The sequence below is a fragment of the Eleginops maclovinus genome, chromosome 20 (genome assembly GCF_036324505.1).
Source record: "Eleginops maclovinus isolate JMC-PN-2008 ecotype Puerto Natales chromosome 20, JC_Emac_rtc_rv5, whole genome shotgun sequence".
In the NCBI taxonomy this organism is placed as follows: Eukaryota; Metazoa; Chordata; class Actinopteri; order Perciformes; family Eleginopidae; genus Eleginops; species Eleginops maclovinus.
The window spans coordinates 9,868,394-9,892,904 of NC_086368.1; the positions used below are offsets into that span (position 1 = coordinate 9,868,394).

The window sequence follows — 24,511 nt, forward strand, 5'->3', positions numbered from 1 at the left end:
GATTTGTGGACGTGTTATTAATGTGAATGGATGCACGTTTGGATATGCAATTACAGACACATCATAAGTCATCCTCACTGTCAAAATCCCAGACCCTGCAACAACTACAGCAGCCAGATTATCTTTTGATCCCGTCTAAACCTCCTTACCATATCAATTCCAGATTAACAGTTGGATAAATCATATGCTAAAAATCAGCTGTGTAGTGTCCTGCCATAAATGGACAACAGTATTCTTGTCAAATAGCATCTACAATGATGACATAAAAGGGGATGGTTAATGTACTGTACAAGGCAACACGTTAAAGAAAACTGTTGTTACTAATAAAAAGGGGTTGGCTAGTTTTTGTCCACTGCTTAAATTAAAAAAGGGAAAACCGGATTTTCTATCCACCAAAGGCTTAGCCAAATGGGTGACATCACTTCACTGAGCAGAGATGTGCCAGTGTAAGCAAGACACACACCCAAAACCACACTTTGGAAATCCTGTCAAGTCAGTGCAGGACACATGTCCACACACGCGATTGTTTTAAAATTGATAATCTAGTCCCATTGTTTTCTTATCTTCCCCCCATCTCTCAGGAGGATCAGGGAGGCTCCATGGAAACCACCCTCTCTCCTCGCCTGCATGTCATCTGCACCAGCCCTCCAGACAAGACCTTTAGTACACTCTCTGCACAAAAACACAGCCTTTCCTATACCTACAGTGATACGACCCTCATGTTTTTATGTATCAAGTTCATCTCAGGTTTAAATAATCAAAATCTTTTTTCTTTCTCTTTAACAGAGCATGGCCGGATAGAAACATGCTAGATGGTGCTGATCCGTTGGACACGATTGACCTGTTAGCGACAATGCCCACAGGGTCCCCCCTCTAACTCTCACAGAGGAGTTTGCACCACACTCCACTGCTTTTCTTATTTAGCTTTCAGGGCACCTGGGGCAGCTCATGGACTAGTGAGATTGTTCAATCTGGCAAATAGTTTCTGGGAACAATGTGACATCTTGTTCCTTCTCATCACGAGGTTCCAAGGGCTCCCTGCTGACTCCAGACCTTCAAGTTTGATCTTACTCCCATGATGCATTGAATAGCCTTTTCTTTTCCTTTTGGAGAGTGGGAATTGTTAATGAAGCATAAATACTAAATCCGACATGCCAAATTTACTGCAAGTCGTAAATGTTTTATTGGGATATCTACACATAAAGTCTGTATCAGATAGTGATTCCATTCTACTCATACTCAAGAATGAACATATCTTATTAACTTTAATGATCCTGTGAGTTCTTCTCTAGAGGCTAACCTTGTCTTTTTTAGTGGACTTACTTGACAACTATAGGATGGATTGCCATAAAAGATTGGATTGGCACAAAATGTGGTTTATTGTCGCTTTAGCATAACTGCCAATGACTCTGGTGATCCCATGAGCTTTGCTCTAGGGCCACCATGACTGTGACATTTGTTGGTGTGTGTCCTGATAAGTATTGAATGGGCTTTTTTTATTTGGGGACAGTAAATTGTTAATGAAGCATAGGATAAAAAATCCAGGCGTGTACAATTCACTGCAAGTCTTCAATATTTTTTCTAGGGACATCCATGCATACAATTTAAATCAGACAAGCAAATCAAAAACTATCACATTTTTAACATTTTGACCTTGGTTGCTGAAGTGATAAGAATCAACTTTCCACTTGAGAATGGATGAATCCTAATCCTATTGACTTCGATGCTTGTGTAAAATCTCCTCTAGTACCGCCATGAGGCTAACATTGTCTTTTTTTTGGAAATTACCAAAGAACTATTGGAATTATTGCCATAAAAGATTAGAATTGTACAAAATGTGGTTTATTGTCCCTGAAGGATAAACCCCAATGACTTTGGTGATCCCATTAGTTTCGCTCTAGGGCCACCATGAGACTAACATTGTATTTTTTCAAGTACAATTAACCAGACAACTATTGGATGGATTGCCATTAAAGATTGGATTAGTACAAAGTTTGATTCATTATCCTCAGAGCATAAATGCCAGTGAATTTTGTGAACCACTGAGTTTTCCTTAAAGGGCCACTATGAGGCAGACCTTTTTGGTTATTGTGTCCCGACGACTATTGAATGGCTTTCTTTCATTTGGGGAGAGGGACTTATTAATAAAGCATAGGATAACAAATCCAGACATGCCAAATGTAATGCAAGTATTACATGTTTTAGGGACATCTATTGCATCAGACAAACAAAATCAACACTTTCAATCAGTTTTTAACCCTTTGGACTTTGGTTGTTATAGTGTTCCAGTCTTCTTTTACTCAAGATAGATAGATCCTATTGAGTTTGATGATCCCACTCACAACCCTGAGGCTAACATTTGTTATTCTTTTCCAGAAATGCCAATGACTTTGATGATCCTGTGAGTTTTCCTCCAGAGCCACCATGAGGCTGAAATGTGTGGTTGTGTTTCGTCGACAACTATTGGACACACTTGTAAATAAAAACTTTAGAAACTTTGAAAAGCCACCACATCTCAGGAGAGAGGCAGGGTGGAGCTGCATCTTTCATTTGGTCTCTTTCACATCTGGGTTTGATTCTCACTTTCCGACAGGCCATCTGAGCAATTATGTGTGTGTGTGTGTGTGTGTGTTTTATGTGTGTGCATGCTATGACAGCACACTTCCACAGCTGTCTATTATACATTTCCCTGGACAGCACATGTAATCATTTTTGCTCAGCTGCTATAATGCAATAGATTCAAGAACTTTCACATGAGGTCAAAGTGGAAAACCACAGAGAATATCGACATAAATGAGCAAATTGTCACATGTAGCTCAAAGCATGGTGTTAACTAAGCATGTAAAGATAGTGTTTGTGCATAGTATTAAGGTCATATGGTTATTCATTTTGTACAAAAGCCCCTTAATAGAGATTTAATAGAATCATTATGCTTGCTGGAATGCCTACGCCCTGGGGGATGAAGACTTGATGAACTCAAGCTGCTGGAAACAAAAAGGTAAAACCATCTTGATGAAACATTTGTGAGTTATTAAATGTGCTGTTCGATAAATACGGAAGCAATCAATACTCCCTCCTGTGAAACTTAAGTCATTTAAAGTAAGTTTTCTCACCAGATATCCTAACCATGCTTTAGTTCCTGCAGATGTTTCCTACTGCATGGAACATTCATTAAAACAACGCAATTTCTCAACTTCCAGGAAACTTGTATTGAGGCCGGATGACAGCTTACAGAGACAAATCTCTCTGCTCTACAGTCAAAAACTGAATTTAAGCATCCCTCAGGCCCGTCCAGTAGGGACAAGAGGATCTCCCAGACAGGAGGTGAAAGACTATCCTCCCATCAAACCACTCAATCTCTCCGTCCGGCATCTGTCCACCCCGCGCTGAGGGCCACTCAGTCTCTGGCCTCTCCCAGAGGAGGCTCTCTCACCCCTCAGTCATTAAGATAATTAAGAAGGCAGTTAGAGGGCTTCATAATAGCCAAGTGCAGTAATAGGATGATTTCACATGTTGGTTGATATGGAGCAGGAAATATATCACAGATTATAACCACAATGACTTGTCAATGCAGGCTAGTAAATTAGTTTTAAAAAAGAGAGATCATTTACTAAAATGATCACACAGATTGCTAACAGGTTTTATTTTAGTTATGATAGATTCCCTTAAAAAATATTTTTAAGCTATTTGATTTCCACATTTCTTTTCATATAACACTTTAATGCGTTTTCATATTTTCTTTATGGCATCATTAAAGATGGATTGGTCTTTTGGTGAGTCTCATATTATTATACTATTTCATATTTGGATACTTCTTCCACTTAGGATATTGCAATTGTTTAATTTATTATCATCATCAGATCATGTTGAGCATTATCATCAAATCAAATCATGAAATATTAGCTAAACTCAGATAGCTGATTTAGTTAGTAAATGTTATTCCTGCTAAACATCAGTATATAAGCAGTTTTAACATGATGAGGCTCCTGTACAAATATCTAATCTCTAAAGTGAACTAAACAAACATGTTTAAGTATTCATCCTGTTTTGTGGTCATAACTGTTACCCCTGAGTCGATGGTGTCTGCTTACTTAATTAAAATCAATATCACTTATTTACAGTAGATCTTTAATTATGTAATCTGATTGAATTATTGTGTCAGCTAATGGGGAATTGCCTTCACTCACTAAATGATGCCATGCACCTTATAATAATGAAATATTGAGTAGATACAGTGAAAGTGTTTTTATACTAGTCTCTAAGCAACCTAATGTGTGAAGTACAGAGTAATTGCAAGTTTTTTTTTTTAAAACACACATTCAAATCAACTTATGTTTAACGCAGCATAAACAGAAATTACAAAATGAAATCACGATGGCGCACCAGAGACAGAAAAACATTCAGGAAAACAGCGCTGCATTAACGCTGCTGTGTTATTTGAGAGGAGGGCTCTCAAAATCAAGAAAAGACAGATCAAGAATCTGTGTTTTCCCACATGCACATACAGAAAGGAAGCACTTCAGCAAATCTTGATGCAAATAACATGTGGTACATATAGTATGAGGCTTCGTTGTGAGTTGGCAGCGGCTCTGGTGAGAACAACTGCAGAGCTGAACAGAGTCCAGTGTCAACAGTCAGCAGTAATAAAGCCTGGGTGTTACAGAATACAATATAATTGGAAAAAACGGGTGTTGCACAACTAAGTGGTGGAACTTTGTGAACTGAGTGAAAAAGTTAGTTTTTTCCAAGATTGAAGTTATCTGTTCTGCCACTAAAGAGAGAGGACAAGAGGACAGAGAGTGAAATCAATTGTAAGTCGATAAAGTGATTTAACTTTATGGACAGTCTGTTTTTCTACGATCCCAGCTACTGAAAGAAATGACCCTGCTTCCTTTTTTACCGGCAGAGTTTCTGTTGTTTATAGCAGCAACTATTCTGTCTTTGGACCCCTTACAACATTACAACACTTTTGAAATATTCCTTGTCACAAACTGCATATGTGTGAGTCTTATTTTTGTATACTATATATATTTTGGGGGATTTTATTTCTTAATCAGATAGCGAACAGGAAAGAGATGACAGGAAACGAGGGGAGGGAATTTTGGAATCTAACAAATATCCACAGCTGCATACGAAGCAGGCACGTTGTTGTTCATTTAAATAATGTCTAGATGTCTGAATAGTCAAAATGTACTACTCCTCTGTATCATCATTATAAGAATATAGGTAAGAACCATTCTGCAGTTTCCCTTTTTTATTAGGACACGTATAGAAAATGAATTCAAGAAAAAAAAAAACATAGGAAGATATTGATACAAATAAATCTTTAGTCCAGACAACCAACTGGTTAAAAAAACATCAGGGGGAGGAGATTCAAAGAGACTTACCTATATCTTCACAGCAAACCTCCATGGAGTCCGAGGAACAGTCACTGAGATCCTCAAGAGTGGGATCTGTGTCCTCACGGACCTGAAACCTACAGGAAACGAAAACAAACACATACAAGAAAGATACCATTTGTAATGATTGTTAACACGAGGCAGCACAAGATGGCCTCTGACAGCATGATATTTAACGTGTTATGAAAATAGACATCAGCCTTTGCAATGCTGCTTATCTTGCCATCTTTAAAGAGGTGAAACACTGCCCTCACCTGAACCTGAAGGGAGCCACAGCTGCCATGTTGACTTTTCCTGGCTCACTCCCTCTGCGTGGCATGTTGGAAGTTTGAGGAGAAGACTTTGGTTTATTGTAGGACATGCATCTTTCAGCAGTTTCCAGGTGCTGGTGGGAGATGTTCCTCACCTCTTTCTGTATGTTGCCCATCCCAGCTGAAGACACTCCTGATATATCGTTCCCATTTGCCCCTTTAGCATGGAAGAGACGTCCTCTTCCTTGGCCTGACTGGGCATTAGCAGAGAGCCTGCACAAGGCGTCGCCCTCTGCTGCGTTGTCCACACTCCTCAGACGATACTTTCCAAAGGTCCAGTTTTTGTTGGTGGTTCTTCGTAATTGAAGTTCCCGCAGAGCCTTCTGGTTCAGCGTGCTAGCACGGAGGTCCAGAGTGTCTTTAGAGCGTCGGACTTCCCTCTTTGGTATCTGTGGGCTGCTGTACGCCGAGCACGTTCCGTCAGTGCGCTCTGTAGCTGCGGGGCTTCTGTGAGAGTACATGCAGGCTTTTTGCTGCAGCAGGTGGTTCTTTAAAGCTGCACCTCTCAGCAGCTCTGCAGGACCCGAGGAAACGGAAGATGAAGAATAGGATGTTTGTCTTTTGGCTGCATGCTGATACTGCATTGTGGGGTTAGAGGGGTTGCTGTATTGTTGTTTGGGATCCATCTTTGAGAGAGGCATCATGCTACGAGGTAAAGGTAGACTCGAGCTGACACCTGTGTCGCTCTGACTCTGGGATATGACTTTGATATTGACTCCACCGCTCATGGTTGGTGGCAGACACCGGACTGAGATCTGGCGAAGGAAGGACAAAAATCTCAATAAGAATTCAATCTTAGAACACATACAGTATTCCATAAACGCAAACATATTGTGAGTATTTCTAAGAGCATGTGCCTTCAGAGAAATGTCACTATTGCAGTTTGACAAATATAATTAAATGTAAGAACATAAAAAGTAAATGTGGCTGAACACATCTCACACGTAAAGAATCCTAAACTCCTTTTTCATGGGATACATTTAATAATGGCATGATTGTATCAGGGTTTTGGTTGTAAAATATTATCCAAACAGGCAGAAATCTTAGGGACAGGCAAAGAAGAAAATGATCTGCAGTAGCTCATAACTCCCTGACAGGCAACATTTCAACCATCTTCATCAGGCAAAGTGTTAATATGACAATGGGAAAGGTACGGCATAGAGTTGCATGATCTTAACAGAACACTCAATATGCAGTTTTAGAACAAAATAACCAGATTATGCAAACATCTTTAGTTATTTTCAACTGGCTACTTAAGAAGAGTTTATTAACAGCAGATGGAAAATCCTCTAAATATATTTTCTAAAGTTTAAGGAAAAGTTTGTTTCTGTTACAGTAGATGTGATATCATCATGAGACAGCCAGAAATCTGCCAGCTGAGCACAAGGACTGTAAACGTGGGGAAACGGTTAGCCTGTCTCTGTGCAAAGGCAACAGAAACTAACCAGAACACGTAAAGCTCAATAATTAACTAGTTATACATCCTTTTTTCTGCCTTTGTTGATTTATAGTCTCTCTACCAGCTGCTGGGGGATCTTAGCTTCCTTTTAGTGGATCAATCAATCAATCTGCTGTATCTTCCTTATGTTTTTGGCATTTTTTCAAAAATCTCAGCAACAGAGATGGCTAATGTGCTTGCTTGTTTGGATTTGTCTCCCTACAAATAAGTGGAATTCCGAGCTCATGCCAACTCCAAAATACCAAATTTGCCCTAGGGGAGTAACATTGGCCGATTAAAACATTTCCTTAAAGTTTTGAAACTTAAAGCACAACTCAAAAAGGCACATACTGTGTTTCTAGTGGTTAAATGAAGATGATTGAGTACGGCAGATGAATTTATAAAGCCTTTGTTAGTGGGAGGCTGCACACATCCATCCTTGCTGTGTCTCGCATGATGGATAACAAGCTTTCATTTAAGATTATATATATTGTAAAAAAGACTCTAGCAGCAGCTCTGCATTCCAGGGTGTCTGCTTTACTGAGAGCAGCTTTTAACCACAGAGGTACTGACAAAATATGGATGTTAGCGAGTGGGAAAGAAGAAAGAGGAGAGGATATTTTGAAAGTAAGGACCATTACAGCATTAGCCTATGTATCAGTTACAACATCAAAGTGGCCTAAAGCTCGGAGAACCAGTGAGTCACCACTTCAGATTCCTCAACCGGGAGAAACACTCAGATCAAGTAAGTGAATAAAAGTCTCCTGTTGATGCAGCTTTCTGAAGTGAGGCAGTGAAGCAGCAAAAAAGCTTCAAAAGACACCAAAATGTTTGGGAAGAATTTATTCCAATAATGCATTTAAATTAAGATTAAAAATAATCAAACGGTACATAAAAATCAATCAAGGCATCAGCTGCATCTCAAAGACACCATATGTTTCAACAGCTTTTCCTAATGTATTCCCGCTCCTCTGGCCACAACCTCAGTGTGAGGCGTGCTGTGCGAGTCGGGGCAGACTGACACCACTTGGCAGCGGCAGCATAAGGACGGCTCCTTTCAGGCCGTGCCAGCACCGGCTGTCCCCCCCATTGCCCTACAGACACCACCTCTCCTCATAAGACTTAAAGGTGGGGGCTTCATCAAACCCATATCCATCAACTCAACCCTCCATCCTGTCATTTAATGCCGATTGAACTAAAAGTGCAAAATGACCAAAGTCCAAAGGTGCATTAATAATATCTAACACTTTATAGCAGGGGTTTTCAACTGGTTTTGTCCCAGGGACCACCATTCGGACTAGAAAGCAATCCGCGGCCCACTGATGTGCCTGCGCATGCGCGTGTGTATTTGGTGTTACATGCATAGCTCAATGCATGAAACATGAAAGAGAGGCCACGCAGATTTTATAATAATAAAAGTAGATTTATTAAATTAAATTAAATTAAAGATTATTTTAAAGAAAGAATAAAGAATAATAAAGTGTTGTGCAATTCAGTATTGGGAAAAGTAACTAAAAATGTCATGCAAAGTCAGTCTAGGTGTGTGACAAAACAACAACGGAGAACAAAAATCCAACAACACCGGAGAACCAAAATCCAACAAATGAAGACCAAGGCAGCCTCAACTGCTGGCTGGTCAGGGCTTTTATAACCCAGCCAGGACAGACCTGTCACCAATCACCTGCTGTAGAGACAGAGAGATTGAGAAAAGCAGAGAGAGATTGAGAAAAGCAGGGAGAGAGAACAGGCTTACCATTAACACAGGGCGGGGCCTAAACCCGCCAGGGTCGTAACAGTGAAAACATGGGAGAATTAGGCCTACCTGTCAGTGTGATATCTGGGCGTGGTGAAGTCCACACAGCCTGTCTATTCGTGGCGAAATGGTAGACAGAGACAGTCTCATGTCATTCTCTGGATCAAGCCTAGCCCTGTACTTATTCTTTAAGTACGCCAGTGTAGAAAAACCACTCTCACACAGGTATGTGGTTGGAAAGGGCAAAAGACACCTCATTGCTTTTGCAGCAAGCTGTGGAAATTCTGTCTGGCAACTTATCCAGAATTTAACAAGGGGCTGTGTGTCGTACATATGCCTCCTGACAGAGTCTGTGGACATCTCAATCAGCTTATCCTCTTCCACAGCCGTCAGACTTGACCCTACTGATGCATCGTCACTGAATGGGAGCAGGATCCACTTGCTGTCACGGCGCCACTCTTCCGAATCAGTGAAGTACTTTGCGAATTGACGCACAAGCTTCCTCAAATGCTCACATATAGTGTCGTTGATGTCAGTGCTGTCAGGGTATTCCTCAACTGAAGGAAACATCGCCAAGTTATTGCTCTCCACTCGTTCGATCCACTTTGACATTTTTTTCACAAATGCGTCGAGCTTCTCGTAGAGCTGCATGACGTTTGCTTCTCTCCCTTGCATGGAGCTGTTCAACTTGTTCAGCTCTGCAAAAACATCTGTGAGGTACGCCAGCTTAGTTAACCAGTAACTATCGTTGAAATTGGAAGCCAGATCAGAATGCTTCTCGCACAAGAACTCGTAGATAGCTCCGCGTAGTTCAAACACACGGGCGAGCACAGCGCCGCGAGACAGCCAACGCACCTCTGAATGATAAAGGAGAGAGCTGTGTTCACTTCCCAAGTCATGGCATAGGGATGAAAACAGGCGTGTATTCAATGCGTTTCGTTTTATGAAGTTGACCGTCTTGACAACGACATCAAACACACCACTGAGCTCAACACTGAGATCTTTGGAGGCGAGAGCCTCTCTATGAATCAGGCAGTGTGTCCAAATTACCCCCGGAGCCACCCTCCTTACATGCGCAAACAGTCCAGTCTTGCTGCCACTCATGGCTCGGGCCCCATCGCTGCATAATGCAACGCACCTCTGCCCACGAGATATTGTGCTCCGTGAAAAAATCGTCCAGTGCTTTAAATATTTCTACACCGGTAGTTCGCCCGGGCAGTGGTTTGCAAAAAAGAAATTCCTCGCACATAGTGCCACTGTCCTCGTATCGCACAAATGTTAACAGTTGCGCATCATTAGTAACATCTGTCGTCTCGTCGATTTAAGGGAAAACAGAACTGTCTGAATTTTTGCCATCAGCTGGTCTTTGACATCATTTGCCATTTCCCAATTCGTCTTCCGATTTGTGTTGTCGACAACGAATGTTTTCTATTTGTTGGCACATTCTTTCGTTCATAAGATCTCAGCACAAGATGCTATGGCTGCTGGGAATATAGCTGCTCCGACAATAATGGTATGGGCGCTCATGCTACTTTGCAATACCTAGAATGCGACCAGGATAACATTGCTTCAAGCTTTCCTTAGTTTTTGAACTTTTCCACTCAAGTAAGCCACTGTGTTCTGTGAAATCACGCATTGATTGCATGTACGCACGGTGTTTTAGCCTTTCAGTGGAGGATGCTCCACATCATCCGCTGTTTCGAATGGATTCATAGCTTTCATTAAGAAATTTTGAAAAAAAGACTCAGATGTAGCCTCTCTTCCATGGTGTCTGCTTTACTGAGAACCTTTTAACATATCCTACATGTATTTTGTCTACAAATTGGTTTTGCGGTGGGAAGATTAAGGAGAGGTTTGAAGTAAGGGACCATTACAGCATTAGCCTATGATCAGTTGCAGCCATGGCCCTAAGCGTCGGCAGCCTGAGTCCCACTTCAGGATTCCTCCACCGGCACTATTCCATCATATAAAAACGATCCTGTTGTGCTTGAGTGAGCATAAGCACTAGTCAACCAATTTCCTCTTACCTATTTGGCATTTTTCAACACAGTTTCTTCAAAAAACATTAACTGTCCCTTTTGTTTCTTATAAATTCTGCTTCTTAAAAAGGTTCCTACTTATGCAGTATGCTGTAATTATTACTTTGATCAAAGAGTTTACACACTGGTCTTCCCTTCTTTCCAAAAAAGTCACAAGAGCAATTGATTGGGTTGTTCCAATTAAGACACAAGTAGGAAATGGATGTCAGGTTTTAAAAGCTGAAACATAAGTGGATTAAATCAAATAGAAGATCAACAAAATTTAAGCTGTAACTTTTATGATAATTTTATACTAACAATTATGTTTTTCCCATGCAGACTTACAGGTTCATATATGTAACGCAAGTGTACAGGAAACAGTGCCAATTCGTAATTTTCAAAAAAAAAAAAGTCACCTTTTTGTCAATCTTTAAGTTTGTGTGTATAGACTGAGAGATCAAAATACCACCATCCAGAGGATTAAAAAAATACAAATATATATATATATATATATATATATATATAAAATATACAGTATACTGAATATACCCATACATAATTAACATAGACACATATGCAGATATTAAGAGGCATAAATAAAGGCATGCATTCTGTTAAAGGAAACAGCATTTATTGATGTTATAAGGCTTTCACTCAATAAATACTTATACTTAAACTATGAAACCAAATTACAAATGACAACCTCAAATAAAATCATAACTCCATATTCTCAGGTTATAAGTCTATATTAAATGTTTTGTCTTACCTGAGTAAATAATTGTCCCACATCACCCTCAGCACAGAGACACTAAGAAGACAACAGTGCGGTGCAGACTAACTTGCTCTTCCCACACAGACGAGCTTCACTTAACAGTATAATGCAGTTTACCGTAATACAATTTAGACCCACGTGCTGCTTTAAAGACTGTGTGTGTATGTGTGTGTGGGGGGGGGGGGGCAAATCGATGCTAGACAACAACACGCCTATGAGAGAGGTGAAGGGAAACTACATATCTTCACATCAGCAGCTCCACACACTTTCCTCTCTGGTGTCACTTTCACACACATTCCACCTTTTATGAACAGATGTATTAGTGACTCATATTTCGATTTCTCTCTGGTGACATTGAGCTTTGTTCCCGCCACCCCCCCCCCCCCCCCAGCCTTTTAACATGCCATCATCAAAGCAGCAGCCAGCAGAGCAAGGAGCTAAAACTGCCTCAATCCTCCAAACCTATAATCAGCCCCAGGGCCAGACTAAAGATACTCAGACGGCCCGACAACATGTCAGCGTGGCAGCACTTTACTTTGGAGAAGCTTTCAAACTGCAAAGTGTCTGATAATGCTCTCAAAGAGTTTATTTCCTAAATGTTATGAATCAAATTTGGAAGAAAATAAATTACTCTTGAAGCACAGTTGACTAAATCTGGAAATCATCAATTAGTTAAACATTTTAGCAATTAAGATGCTTTCTGTGCCAAATGTCATCTTCTAAAATGTGGATATTTTCCTTTCACTGGCAGATCCTCAGAGCTGGCCCTGCTGTTTTAGTCTCTTCATGCTCCAGTTTCTCTCCAATCCAGATAATAGAGTAGAACGAGTGCATCAGGATCTGTGTAATTCAATTTTCTCAACATTGTCGCACTATCTAGTTTTTACGAGAGGCCTGATCTAATTTTTATTTATAGCACCAAGTCCCAGATTTTAACTGCTTCCTACTGTGTCCTAGCACTGTCTGAGAGGAATTCTGTCTAGGGCAAACAAAAACTTGGGTCAACTCACAATGTATGAAGCACATGAAACACAAAAAGACACTTTTAGACGTGCAGATGAACATGAAAGGGACAAGCTCTTCTTACAGTTGGCTGAAGGCACACTGTTAGGTGATACCAGTTCAGACTTTGCGTTTCTTTTGTGTGTGACGACTGAAAACCACCCCTTTTGTCTAAGTCTTCCCTCCAGCACCAGCAGTTTTGAGCTGTTTGGGATTTTTTTTTTTAAATGGTTGAAAGTCAAAGCAAAATGAATATTTTTTTAAGTTTAGTTTCGTGCATTTGTTCAAATAAAAACATATGAATGTGTTATCGATTTGCCTAATAAGACATTTGACATTTATTGAGTCATTTAGCTGGGTAGCAATATCAGTCAGTCGGTCAGTCCACCACTTTAGACCAAAACTGAATTATATCAATCTCAGCTATCGGATGTGATGCTATGACATTTTCCTCTTTTTTTTGCCACCAAAACTACAGTAAATACACTGTGTAGCTTTATATAAGATGTAAGCACTGTAAAATAAGCAAAGAGTTTTTTGTTTTTTTTAAAGACTATCATCTTTAATGTATGAAGACCAAACTAGGGATGCACTTAGCGAACTTGTATAGTCTATGGCAGTGGTTCTCAACTGGTGGGTCGCAGATATGCAAGTGAAAGAAAATATTTAAGAGAAAAAAAGAAAAAAAAATCTGGGAAAAAAGTCAAACTTTTATTTTGAAGGCCGAAATTTTTAATGCTGCACGTGCAGTAGCCGTTTGACTCGAAATGTCGAAGACCAGAAAATGTTTTGAAAACTGCTGTCACGTAGTGATCCAGGATTGGCTCCAAGTCTGTCTTTTTATTAAATACAAAAAACCATATATATTTAGTACTGCAGTGTTTCAAAACTTTGGGTCGTGATTTATTGACGAAGGAAAAAGTGGGTCCTGAGGCTTGACCAGTTAAGAATCACTGGTCTATGGTATAAACGTTAAACAAAATTTGTTATATATATATATATATATATATATATATATATATATATATATAAAAGATTAAAATATATTATATATATATATATATATATATATATATATAATATATATATATATATATATATATATATATATATATATATATATATATATATATATATAATATATTTTAATTTGTTAATCCATGATCATTCAAGTGAAGGTGACAATAAATAGCCTTTTCTGATTTTAATGGGAGTTATATTGTGTTTTTACTGCAGCCTCATCTGCCAATAAAGCAGCAAGCTAAAGGTCAGACTACATTGTGACCAGACTAGAGGGAATCAATGTGTCAAATATTCCCAGATATTCCAATTTTAACACATCTAAGATTGCACATTTTGCACGGCAACACCTTTTAAAGAAGCGTTTCCTGCTGTAGAATAATTTTCTTTTCTAATCAAATTGTCTCTCCCACATCAATAGTAGCCAGAGTCTCCCTTCTAGTCCATCCCACATGGTTATAGCATTACAACACACTGCAGCAGCACTCTCCCACATTGAGTTAAAGCAATGTTTCTCTGTCGTGTCATCAACTTTAAAAGTGTCACTTTGTTGTCATGTTGGATAAACATCATTATTCAAAGATTAGCGTAAAAACATTAAATGCTGACACAGCCTTTCTATTAAAACCCACTGTAGTTTTTGTGACACAGGATTAGGGTGGGCATTAGGGCGGGCTAGATAATCTGCTGGCCCATTAAAGGGATTTATCCCTTATAATTCCCTTTATGTGATTACCCATGGTCAGTAGCTGCATGGCATAATCGACACCCTGAATAATGCTTCAGCCTCAGGCGGATGTAAACACTTAAATATTAGATAAGTTGAAGATGAACATGAAGTTTTCTTTTATTTAAAGAAGAAATATTATGCTTATTTTCAGGTTCATATAGTATTTGTATTTTGATGTCCCGCCCCTTAACCTAGCATGTACAATGTGTTGGAAAGCAGTGTGGGAGAGAAAATTCCAACACCTAAAAAACTTTGGGGATTTTGCCTTTGCAGACCATTCACACGCAAAGAAAAACAGTACAACACCCTACAGGGAAGGGGAAACCTGAAAAAGGCCCCTTTAAAGCTTGATTTAAACGCATTTTTTGTTGCTGTCATACTTAAGGTTAGTATTTTTAGTATCTAAGTGTTTTATCCAAAGTGTATTAGTGTGGAGGTGGACCACTTGACCTAAAATGAAGCTTATTACCTTAAAACAATAAATAGGTTTTGTAAAACTAAACATTGACACTCAAAGCACAAAATGTAAATGCACCATTTCACATCGAAACAATTATATATTTAGTTTCTGCAATGATTAGCTTAATTGAAGCTACGATGTGTCATGCGGTGGGTGGCACTTCTGACTGGCGGGCTTTGGCAGGGTTTCATTCAAAATGATTGTGTATTTATTTAAAAACATAAACTTTTAAAGCTGCAGTAAAAAGGTTTAATCATTCCAAATTACAGATACAGCCTTGTCTGCTAGCTCTAATCTTCCCCTATTTCCCCCTTTGACAAATAGGAGCAGTTAACCAAGATAAATGTATATGGATTAGCCAATCAAACCCTCAAGTCATGATCGAAAAACCAAGTTAGCTGTATTGGAAACAAGAAATATTGCAGTGGTCAACATTCTGGGTCTTGAACTGATTTGGATTTTCGATTTATTCAACTTATTGCAATTAAATGCACAGTGTTCATAAATAACTCAACATACAACTAATCATATAAAACATAAACACAATAAGTTAAGTGCATGTATATCATATTTTATGATCGTGTTTTATGATACCTTCACTGTTAAAAAAGGAGTTTACAATCCTCTGGTTTTCATTTCAACAGGCTGTTACGACATGTTTTTCATGACCTGGTTTCCTTTTTAAAGAAACACAGGCAGAGCTGGATTTCTTAATTAAAAAAAGTTCATATCAGAGACAGAATTTCAATTTCAATTCAGCTGCAGACATTTAATCTAGTGGTGTCTGCTGATTTGAAGCTGAACAGGGTCAATGAGGCCTACCAACATATCCACGTAATATCCCAGATTACATTGCTGCTCTGACATGAATTATTTCTTTGAACCTGGGACAAAAACAGACATTGCCCCAAAAGGATCAGAAAAAGGATCATAAGCAGCACAGGATGTTGTATTGTCAAATCCCTTATGCACACTGAAACAACCTGCATCTGCTGTCATGCTGCATTTATGCAACCGACACTGTTCTCTAAGGTGAACTGGAGCTCATGTTTGAATAGGAAAGCATTTTTTACAGCATACTTAAGTGCTGTGATGAGCGCATGAGTGGGCTGTTGTCTGTGATGGCCCATCAATCCTGCAAACTGGGCCTTTAGAACAGGTAAGAGAGGTGCGTTGGACATCCACTCCCCAAACTCTGCAGCAACAGATCTTAAAATAGTGGTGTCGTGATTCACTTCATGCATAAACAAATAAAACACGGTTTTTCACTTTCATCCTTGAGACCTCAAAGAAAGACAGCAGTAAGTGATGTGTGCAGATTTTTGTTTCCCCATGTATAGATCCAATAGGAAACATAAATGGTGGCATATGGGGCAAATAGAAATATTTCCATGTGTGTGAGGTTTGCCAGCAAAGACCCAATGATTTCTTCTTTGATATTTCAGATTTCATAGCAACTTCAGTCTGAAAACTCTTAGAGTTAGCGGCAAAAATCTTGCTGATTTAGTGCATTCACGACTCAGGCACATCATGTGTTTAGCTAATGAACATTAACCAATTAATTTTTCAGCTAACATTTGAAGCCCTGAAGTATCTTTTGCCAGGGTGTTTAAAAACAAAAGTACATTTTTGGTTTACTATGTAGTGCAATTTGTCACAAAAGATTATGTTACACTATGTGTGTTGTACAAATGGAGCATGTTCTCACATTTTCAGCAAAAGTCAGGCATAATAAATGTGCTATTCTGAACTTGTTTATTATAAACCAAAGCTCAAAAATCATAAATTAGAGGAGGCCAGGAATATATAATTGTGGGATTCTTCTTTTCATTGAGGCACATTGTGTTATAGCCTCATGTTGTACAGAACCCTTATTTGTAATTCACTTTCTTATGAAGTTTTTGAATAACAACAAACAAAACTTTATTTGTGTTGTGAGTGAAAAAGATCAAACTTCTCTACTTTTTCCAATTTAATCTACCATTAATATACACAAATATTGCTTTTTAGACCATACCTTAATATATTAACAATGACATGTATACGCAGTTGTTGTGTGAAAACCTAATGCCATTTTTTTTTTTAAAAAACCTTCTGATTTAGAATGAGCATCATGTTTTTGAGTTGGTACACAAAAAATAAAAAGTATATATATTTGTCGTTGTATGAAAACCTTCCGAACATCAGTTTGTCATTATATGTGCATCCTTATTAACCAGATACCAAAGCTTTATGTTCAAACACGCACATTTTCGTCAGAGTGACAGGAGTTGTTCCTTCAGTTTGAACAGTAAAAGTCAGTTTTTCTGACGTACTGAGCATCTGCTCTTCACATTCCTGAAAGCCGTCACAGTTGTCAACGCGTCTCAAGAGCCAGCAGAGGAAACATCAGCCAGCATTCATTTACCATCAAGCACTCAGAAAAATGGTACTGTATGCCAGGTTGCTATAGCACAACCATATGCTTAACAGAACTGTATGGATGTTTTTTTTTATTTATAACAGTAACACTTCATTTAACTATTAACACACCTAAAGCCAGAAGGGGAGGAACTAATTAGTGAACAGTGTAAACGGTTGGAATGAAAACATGTGTACATATGGCTCTCAGTGGCACCGCTGAGCTCCGTTTTCAACACTGCAAAACTAAAACTGACCAACCATAATGCTGACCCGGTCCATCTGCAGTGTTACCCACGTTACACTCTCTGTTAGGAAGCACAGGAATCATTGTTAACTCTGACCTATTTGTTGTTCATTTGTTGAGAATAGTGTATTATATTTGAGCTATGATAAGGTTATATTCTGTGAGTTAGTGCAACCATTCACAAACATACAGTTTATTTTTGTGATTCAAGTTTTTGATCTCTATAAGTACAAAAAGTTAGGAACAAGTGTTGCTTTTAGGACGTAAAGAAGTCTTCTTTAAGAGTAGAACAAGCTTTGACCGTGTGAAGCAATGAGTAAATAAAGGACCAATCTAAGATATGTGATGTTATGATCTTTATCTACAAATAAACCCTCATTCAACATTTTGTCACATGTGAGTACCATAGGGTTCCACAAGAAAGTGCAATTTATTTCAATAAATAAACATTTCCAATTAAGACGCGCAGGAACTTGGAACAATTGAAAACGTTTTCTATAATAACTCAAATGTTTGGAATGGGCTGCATCATGAATTTAACTTTTAAATTGCTGTCCTATTGCTGGGACATCATCTAAGTGGTACAGTCCACATCTGGGTTTAAGAGTTTGTGCTCATTGCCTATAAATGAGTGAGTAATGATGTGAATCATAAAACACTCTTGTCCAGCCTTAAACCGACTGCAGATAACATCCACTATGGTGTCCTCATACTCAACTAAAGTCTACATCTCTAGCAAGACGGTAAATGTTAAAGTCTAAATAACATCCATATTGTTTAAAAGGATTCCCAAGCCGCCCCTGTCAGTTTGTCTGAACAGTGTTATCACTAAGAGCCTTCTTTGTCCTTACATCAACGTCTGCTTCAGCTCCCAGAGGACAAAGCTGAACTGAAATGTCATTTCTTCAGGGAGAAACAACGCTCCAACATGCCACTCGACAGTTGTCAAGATGTTGGCAGGGACATTAAATGCAACCTGAAGACTTAACACTGGAACTAAACTTCATTTAAAATCTCAAAATGTGTGTCTGACTACACTTCGAGCAAACGCAATAATGAATTACTTATGAAAGAAGCCTGAGTCATAATAGTAACATTCATTTTACAAACCAAAACATACAATTACATTTTCAATGTTATGTTGTTTTAAAGGGAGCCAGGTAAACACCTTTAGAACACTTCATTCCCATTTAAATGTGTTCTTCTAACGGACATCTGGACCAGAAACATGCCAAACTTTTTTGCCTAAAAGTATTCATGTTGACATGTGGTCTCTGAAATCACAGACTGGAAACATAAAAAGACAGATAAAGTTAGAGCTGCACTTCCGCACACCATGGGAGGAAGTCAAGTCATGTCACATCTTTGTAGCAGATCAGATAAATCTCTGTTCCAAAAAGTCAAATATTATGTAAAACAGTTTTATATAGAAACATCAAATATGTATCAAGTTTTCCGAGCCCGTCATTTTGGGTTAGCCAAGGTGGAACATGTCTGCCAGTGGAGCGTGACTGTAGAAGAGACTTTCCAAACCAGACAAACCACACACACACGAACACACCCGACACACAGAGACGTGGCATTTAAGAGGCAGCAGAAATCCCTCTGAACATGATTCTCTCCGGCATGGCATTTCTCATCATCACTGAGCATTCACGTGCTTTAATATTATATAATCATCAAAATTATTTCGATGATATGTGTAATTTAAAAGTTAAGGATTTACTTTGCAGCAGCTCAGTGTAACCCCAAAGCCTGCAGCGGTAATTCTAAGATGAGAAGGAAGCTACAAAGCATCTACTTTAGGGATGCAAGGCTCCTGACAGAGTTTAAGGCATGATGCAGGCAGTGAACGAGAAAGAAAAGTATGCCTTCAGCAGCATTTCCACCACCAAACTAGTTGTTGTCTTACCACAGGACACTATTTCTGTGATGTCGTACTGTAATTCAGAGTGACAGTGAAGTTATTGAAGTTCAAAAGTGCAGCAAGTTGCGCGCGCACACGCACACACACACAAACACACAAACACACACACACACACACACACACACACACACACACACACACACACACACACACACACACAACAGATCTACTTTATTGGCAATGACTTCACCCGCCATTAGTGGTATTCCCAGGGCCAAGCATGGACTATTTTGAATTGAATTACTTCTATGTCTGCATGTTGTGCATTAGTGTGTGTAAGGGGCTGGGTATGGAACATAAATATTGTTAGGTACCATCCACAATGTGTCATGGTGAAGCACAGAGCACCGACATTTAGCATGTATACATACTTGGATTTGTGACTAAACTGCTGCAAAATTAATGGCATCTCATCAGCCTCAGATACTCAGTGTTAAGAGTTCCTAAGCAAACCAAGGTCGGCGGCGAAGGAATAGTGGTTGAGATCAATGAATCTGGATTAAAGTTTGTTATTTTGAGAAATACAAATAATTTAAGACAGAAATAGTACATTTTTGTGAATATGGTGACATGATAACACACATCTGTATTTGTGAAAAACTTGGAGTGGCGACAGACAACCCAAATAAACTTGCCTTATATATATTGAGTACATACTGTATGTTAAACATGGGCATGTTAGCATACTGATGTTGGTATTACGTGCCTATGATTATGGTTGGGCAATATATGCAGAAAATGAAAAATTGCAATATTTCAAAAACCTTGATAGGTAAAACAGTCACCCACTAGAAAACCAAAACAATGAGCTGAAAGACGCTAAAACGTGGTGCAGAGCTGAGAGATGAGGGTGATCATAATCAGCGGTTTCATAATTATGAGGACACACATTTAGTAATTTGATGAATTTAATCTAAAAATATTGATTAGAGCAGGCAGTTTCAATAAGAAACATGTTTGCTTCCCTAAAAGTAGGGTACAAAATTAACATTCTTGTAAGCACGGAATAAATTTTCCAAAACTATCTTGAGCAGCATTTACATACATTTGTATATCACATGAAACGTCTCGGCGTGTTTCCATTTATTAAATAAAGATTAAACATAATTTAAGCTTCATATTTCAAAGATATTGCTTCTGGCAGCTGAAGAGCTCATGTTGATTCAGGCTTCAATCAGACAGCAGTGCACAAATAATCACAGTCTTCTGTATCTCAAAGTAAACTCAGATGATGAGTGTGAAGTGTGATCCTGATGCAGTGTTAGCCTGAAGCACAGACACTGGTATGAGTCAGCAGTACATCCCAGACAATTACTGGGCCCATGACTCGCCGACCCCCGCAGGATGACGAAAGTCCAGCACAGGACCACAAAGTGTTTAGAGGAATTAGTTCAGCAGCCTGGCCTCTGTCTCCTTGCCTGCAGCCACACACATGACTGAAATATCTCAGCCAATCATGGGACACTGTATTGTTAAAAAGGTCTGCCAACAGCTCACAGGCTCAACAAACACGACAGTGAAATGCACTTTGTAGTGGTGCACTTTATTTGATTTGGATAGCAGGGCCAGCATGTAAGGGAATGGAAAGTTCAGATCAATAACATGATTCATCCAATTACAAATCCAACTGTGCAGCTGGCTTGATCACAAATCCTACTTTATATATTCTTAGACTATTCAACATGGAATTCAAACTTACCTAAAACAAGGTTGACAAAACTTAGTGGCTCAAAAGCAAGTGCAAAGGAGGCGGAGTGATGAGCAGGTGTCCATCAATCTCATGATCCCACTGTGCAGAGTTGCTCCTCCAAGCACTGTGCAAGTACAGTACACTGCAGGGTCTGTCTACTCCCCACATAGGACAGCGTATAGCATCCTCCAGCTCGAATGAGGACCGGAGCAACCCAGCCTCTGTCCGATGCTTTGATCAAAGTGGGACTGCTCCCTTCCTGCTTGCATAACAATACTCTAGACAGATCCTCTGCTGCAGTTGCAGCCCGTGGAGCACACTACTTAGCGGGAAGGCGCTCTCTCTGACTTGCAAATGGACCTGGCACTGCTCCAGTCCAAGTCTCTCTGAAAGAATAGTGGCAAGCCAAAACTGGACAACATCCCTTGTTAAACACTCAAAATAATGGCTCACACTCTGCACTCATTTGATTCTCTCACTCTCTTTCTGTCACAGTTTGCGTATGCATCGTTTCCGCCTGGCGCAGAGTGTCCTGAGTCACAGCCAGCGCCAGTGGACTGGACTGATTTGAATTGTCACTGCATGTTTGTAGCTGGCAGCCTAAAGGGCACAGGCTCCCTCAGAGGGAATCTGGGCCAAAGAAAGCCAGCTCAGAGGTGTCAGCTGAGGAAAACTGAATGACAGGAGCGAGGATGCGGTGACAACATGGGCTAACATTCACATTTTCCTCACATGATTTTTGCGCTAGGATTACACTGGCTAAGACACCCCCTCCCTGTGTGTTGTGATGCCAAATTACAGAATGACTCACACACTCATCTTACAAGGCCGAATAAGTGCAGGACGAGGTGATGTGGTAAAACATGACCAAATTTAGCGTGTGCAGAGAGCACAACTGGGGTGAGGACACAGGGCAACGGGTGGTATGATGCAAGTTATGATATATTCCCCTCGTGCATTTTGCCTCTCTTTGAAGTTAATTGCTCTGCAGGAAGACTTAAGTTCATACGGAGAGATTATAGACTGGAGGCAGTTTGGAAATAAGAACCCTACATCCTCTGTGTCGAGTCACAGACAGGAGATAAGTGAGGATTACAGTCAAAGACGGGCACTGGCTGGACATAGAAATACTCAGAAATGTGCACACAGACACACATACTGTGTGCTGTCTGACCTTGAGAGATACACATTGCTATCTACATTATTATATCTCTGGCACAGGGCCGAAAATAATCACAGCTTAATTAAAGGAGCTGAGATAAAGAATCCACGGGATCACAGGCAGGTATACACAGCAAGAGAGAATTGAACTGATAGCAAAATCCTTCATCCCTCAGCCTACTCTCCCAGCTTATTAATTGTGCACTTCACGCTGCAATGCGCTCTGCACGTTATGCTTCAGTTAAGTCACCTTTTGCATCAGTGTGGCTTACAGCAATAAGTACATGAGAGAAGAGAGAAAGCCAGAAATAGAGGAATAAGGGTGTGCCTCAACACCACTTAAAACACAATCTCTGCCCATACATGACCTCTACTGACTAATTTATGAAACTGCATCACCTCACCTCTCATTATGGCCATGGTGCGTGCCGCAAAGCAGAAGTCAGCACGTTGAACTCAGTGAAACATGATCAAACTGCTGCTTGTTGAATCAGACAGAGAGGGTCATGCAGCTCACACATCCTGTCAAATTCCCTCTGCCCTCCACACAATGATCTCACTTCCCCCCCTGAAACGCATCTGGTGAACAAACAAAGGGTCGTATTTCCATATCCTAATCCATGTCAATGAAAAATTACAAAAAATGTATGGCTACTTGTGTTTAAACAGCTTGGTTTTGTTTTCCCGAGACTGGGAGTCCAAAAAAAACAAGATCTTTATTGCTATAAAGTTAAATTTAGGCGGATTAGTGACTTGATTCATGATGTCCCTTAACACTGTGGAAAAAAGGGCATTTAGTTTAATGAGAGGAATTTATGTTACTGTTCTCTACATAAGAACATGTTTAATTGTCAGCAAAGGATGGCTGCAAGAACATTTTTCCTTCCCATCAACAAAATCTGTTGATAATCTTATTAATTAGTGCTGCAAAAGTCGGAAAAAGTAAAAAAGTCAAAGTTGACATATTAAAATGTCTAATTTTGTCCAACCACAACTCTAAAGTCCACAAAACATGTGGTGTGGTATTCATAAAAAAACAAGAAAACCAGAAAATATTAACATTTGAGGAGCAGGAACTCTAAATGTTTGGTAATTTGCTTAAAAACACGTTTCTGTAATTGATAAATGATCAAAATAGCAGCTGATTAATCTTACTGTATGTCAACCCATTGATTTACAAGCTCTACACTTAAGTAAATACACATATAAAAACATGCATCTTAAACATGCAAAATAAGACTTATACATTATTCTTTTGAGAAATAAAACACCAAACAGCCGCAGTGGATTTACCATGTTACACCAGCGAGTCAAATGTCCAAACACTTTCACACAGTGACAGCTATTCACACACATTCTCAGCATGAACTCACCTCCTCCGGCTCTACCTCCTCACCTGACAACTTGGCAAAGCCTCTGTGAAAGCCGCTGCCAAAAAGAGAGACCATTACCAGGGGAGGAGTCCTGGCTGCCAGTCAGGTCAAATGCAAAAAAGAGAGAGAGACTGTGCTGAATTCCTCTATGAGAGTCCAATAAGCTCCCAGCACTCCTCCGTATGCTGATGGATGGATCCCAGCCCAGCCTCAGCCCTGCCTCTTATCCTCTCCTCTTCCTCTGGATTAAATCCATTGAGTCTCTGTCACTCTACTTCTCTCTTCCTCTCTTCTCCCTCTCCCTCATGAACATAGTCACATGTGCACATACTACACAACAAGCCAGGGCGGATGTCCACAGAACAGAAACAGAGGGCTAGTCTTGGCCAATAGTGGGCTATAAATAGTCTTCTTGAGTTCATCATTGTCTCTTCCTATGATGGTGAAGAGCCTGCAGGGCTTGGAAAGAGGGAGGAGGGCAGACCAAGCAGCATCACTCTCTGCTCCCTCCTTTTATCGATTTCATCCTCCCTATCAGTTTCACCTCTCCTGATCCTTCTTTTCTGGACGGAGATATGTGAGCCTAGCTGGAAGCACCAACTTCCATGTTATTTATTTATTTAAAAAATAAGGAATTAAGGCGCTGTAATACAGCAGGCTGACCTTATAGTGAAGCTGACCATGCCATCCATCTATCATACCGTACAGTAAAGGTCACACAAGTGATGTGATCTAATAAAGAGTGAAAGAGAGTGAGCAAACTGCATAATTGTTGAATGTGACAACAATTATGAATGTGTTGAAATACCA

The 24,511-nt window shown here is 39.6% G+C and overlaps 2 protein-coding genes across 2 annotated transcripts in view; both read right to left on the reverse strand.

Annotated features, from left to right (window-relative positions):
• The window catches only part of nav1b (neuron navigator 1b), a 75,418-nt gene extending 51,547 nt beyond the window's left edge, over positions 1-23,871 (reverse strand). Inside the window, exons 1-3 of the mRNA XM_063910616.1 lie at positions 23,702-23,871; positions 5,654-6,465; positions 5,388-5,476 (exon numbers count right to left, since the gene is read on the reverse strand). Of these exons, the coding sequence (XP_063766686.1) occupies positions 5,388-5,476; positions 5,654-6,465; positions 23,702-23,776 (976 nt within the window). The 5' untranslated portion in view covers positions 23,777-23,871. The remainder of the gene's footprint in view (positions 1-5,387; positions 5,477-5,653; positions 6,466-23,701) is intronic.
• Positions 8,524-10,060, reverse strand: LOC134883284 (protein FAM200A-like). The gene is made up of 2 exons (XM_063911588.1): positions 8,971-10,060; positions 8,524-8,832 (listed from the first exon to the last, which is right to left on the reverse strand). The coding sequence occupies exon 1, from the start codon at positions 10,003-10,005 to the stop codon at positions 8,974-8,976; it is 1,032 nt and encodes a 343-aa protein (XP_063767658.1). The 5' UTR covers positions 10,006-10,060; the 3' UTR covers positions 8,524-8,832; positions 8,971-8,973.
• Positions 23,872-24,511: the final 640 nt, after the last annotated feature.

Coding starts and splice junctions, on each gene's coding strand:
- LOC134883284 (XM_063911588.1), bottom strand. CDS start 10,005: ATGAGTGGCAGCAAGACTGGACTGTTTGCGCATGTAAGGAGGGTGGCT.